Source organism: Rutidosis leptorrhynchoides, chromosome 8 (genome assembly GCF_046630445.1).
Source record: "Rutidosis leptorrhynchoides isolate AG116_Rl617_1_P2 chromosome 8, CSIRO_AGI_Rlap_v1, whole genome shotgun sequence".
Classification (NCBI taxonomy): domain Eukaryota; kingdom Viridiplantae; phylum Streptophyta; class Magnoliopsida; order Asterales; family Asteraceae; genus Rutidosis; species Rutidosis leptorrhynchoides.
In genome coordinates this window covers 169403801-169405209 of record NC_092340.1, presented here as the reverse complement: position 1 = coordinate 169405209, position 1409 = coordinate 169403801, and the positions used below count along the sequence as shown (strand labels likewise).

Sequence of the window (1409 nt, the reverse complement as noted above, 5' to 3'; positions counted from 1 at the left end):
CATAAACAATTTATGACGAATTTAGGTGGATCAAGCCTAATTAGTACATCATGAATGTTTAATGTATGCAATTGCTAACATAGGCACTATAAAATAACCACAATGGTTTACAGTAAATTGATAAACTTTGTTCTTCAGAAAATGCTAACAAACTAGTCTTCACACGCCAAGCGCCCAGCGCTATCCGGCTTGAAAGTTTGATCATGGTATGAAAAATTCCTGAACTTCATCCTCTCTGAACAACCGATTACACCTTCTCTGATTTGTTCTGCCATCAGGTAAATTTGCAAATGTGGAAAGTTCCCTAGTTGGTGCCACATACTGTGAATGTATGGCAGCTACTCCGTTAGGAGTTGGGAATCTGATTTCTGCATGAGCAGTTGATGTAATTGCTCTAAATTTAGCCAACGCTGTCCTTCCAAAAAGGACATTGAATCGAGAATTGTCATCCAAAATAGTGAATTCGATTGTTTCAGTTCTTAGTAATGGGAATATTCCCATAACAACCTCTAAACGAATTCGCCCCATGGCGTTCACCGGTGCTCCCGTCAATCCTGAAACCTTTAAACTCGTCCGCCTAGCTCTATCCTGCACATGCCGTGGAAAAGCCTTCAAACAATGCTAATAAATGATATCAGCTTTACTACCAGTATCCGTATTTACTGCTGAAATGACCACTGGTTGAACGGACAAGGCCCAATTTTGAACTGGTTGAAAAATGATTGGAGCATATCTCCAGCTATCAACATTGTTATCCGACTGCTCACTATCCTCATAGTGACTACCATTCAACCACACCATTTTGATTACAACATCTGGAGGTGGCTCACGCTCCGTTATCCGGTCTCCATACTGGTTTCTGTTATCCCTTCCGCCATGCTCTTCCCTTCTTCTGTTCTCACCTCGACGACCTCTTCCACCATCATTCTTCTGCCATCTAAATTTCCTACGAGGATCATTTCTCCTATATTGTTTTCCTGGAAACAAGTGATTTAATTCTCCTGGTTTGATCTTTGCGATGATTTCTCTCATTAGAGATTTGCAATTATCTGTATCATGGCCCCATGCCTCATGAAAATCACACCATAGTTCACTTTTTGGACCCTCTATTTCCTCCATACGTGCCGGAGGATTGAAAGTAGTCCGGATTGGCTCAGTGAAAAGAATCTCTTTTGGAGTTTTAGTCAGCACCATTATCAATGAATGCCTCTCTATTGGCCTTCTGTTGTGATGAAAATCATTGGGATGATTGTTGTCTCTCCATCCACCATTGGAATTGTCATTCCTCCTCTGATTTCTGTCAAAGTAGAGCCCTCCATTGTGTGGTTTGCTACTGCTGCTTCCATCAAACTTTCTTAGTCCTCGCTCACCAGCGCGAACATGTTTTTGTGCAACTTCCAACGCCTGAT

The 1409-nt window shown here is 41.7% G+C and overlaps 1 protein-coding gene across 1 annotated transcript; it reads right to left on the bottom strand.

Moving 5' to 3' along the window:
• Positions 1–201: 201 nt before the first annotated feature.
• Positions 202–1194, bottom strand: LOC139863936 (uncharacterized). Its single transcript, XM_071852536.1, has 4 exons — positions 912–1194; positions 676–815; positions 343–588; positions 202–258 (listed from the first exon to the last, which is right to left on the bottom strand). The coding sequence occupies exons 1-4, from the start codon at positions 1192–1194 to the stop codon at positions 202–204; spliced, it is 726 nt and encodes a 241-aa protein (XP_071708637.1).
• Between the last annotated feature and the right edge of the window lie 215 nt (positions 1195–1409).

Bases quoted from the DNA above. Each gene is read 5' to 3' on its own strand.
- LOC139863936 (XM_071852536.1), bottom strand. From the start codon at position 1,194: ATGGTGCTGACTAAAACTCCAAAAGAGATTCTTTTCACTGAGCCAATC. The intron at 816-911 runs GTCGTCGAGGTG...AGCCACCTCCAG, and splicing joins GAAGAATGATGGTGGAAGAG to ATGTTGTAATCAAAATGGTG. The intron at 259-342 runs GTAGCTGCCATA...AGAACAAATCAG, and splicing joins GATTCCCAACTCCTAACGGA to AGAAGGTGTAATCGGTTGTT.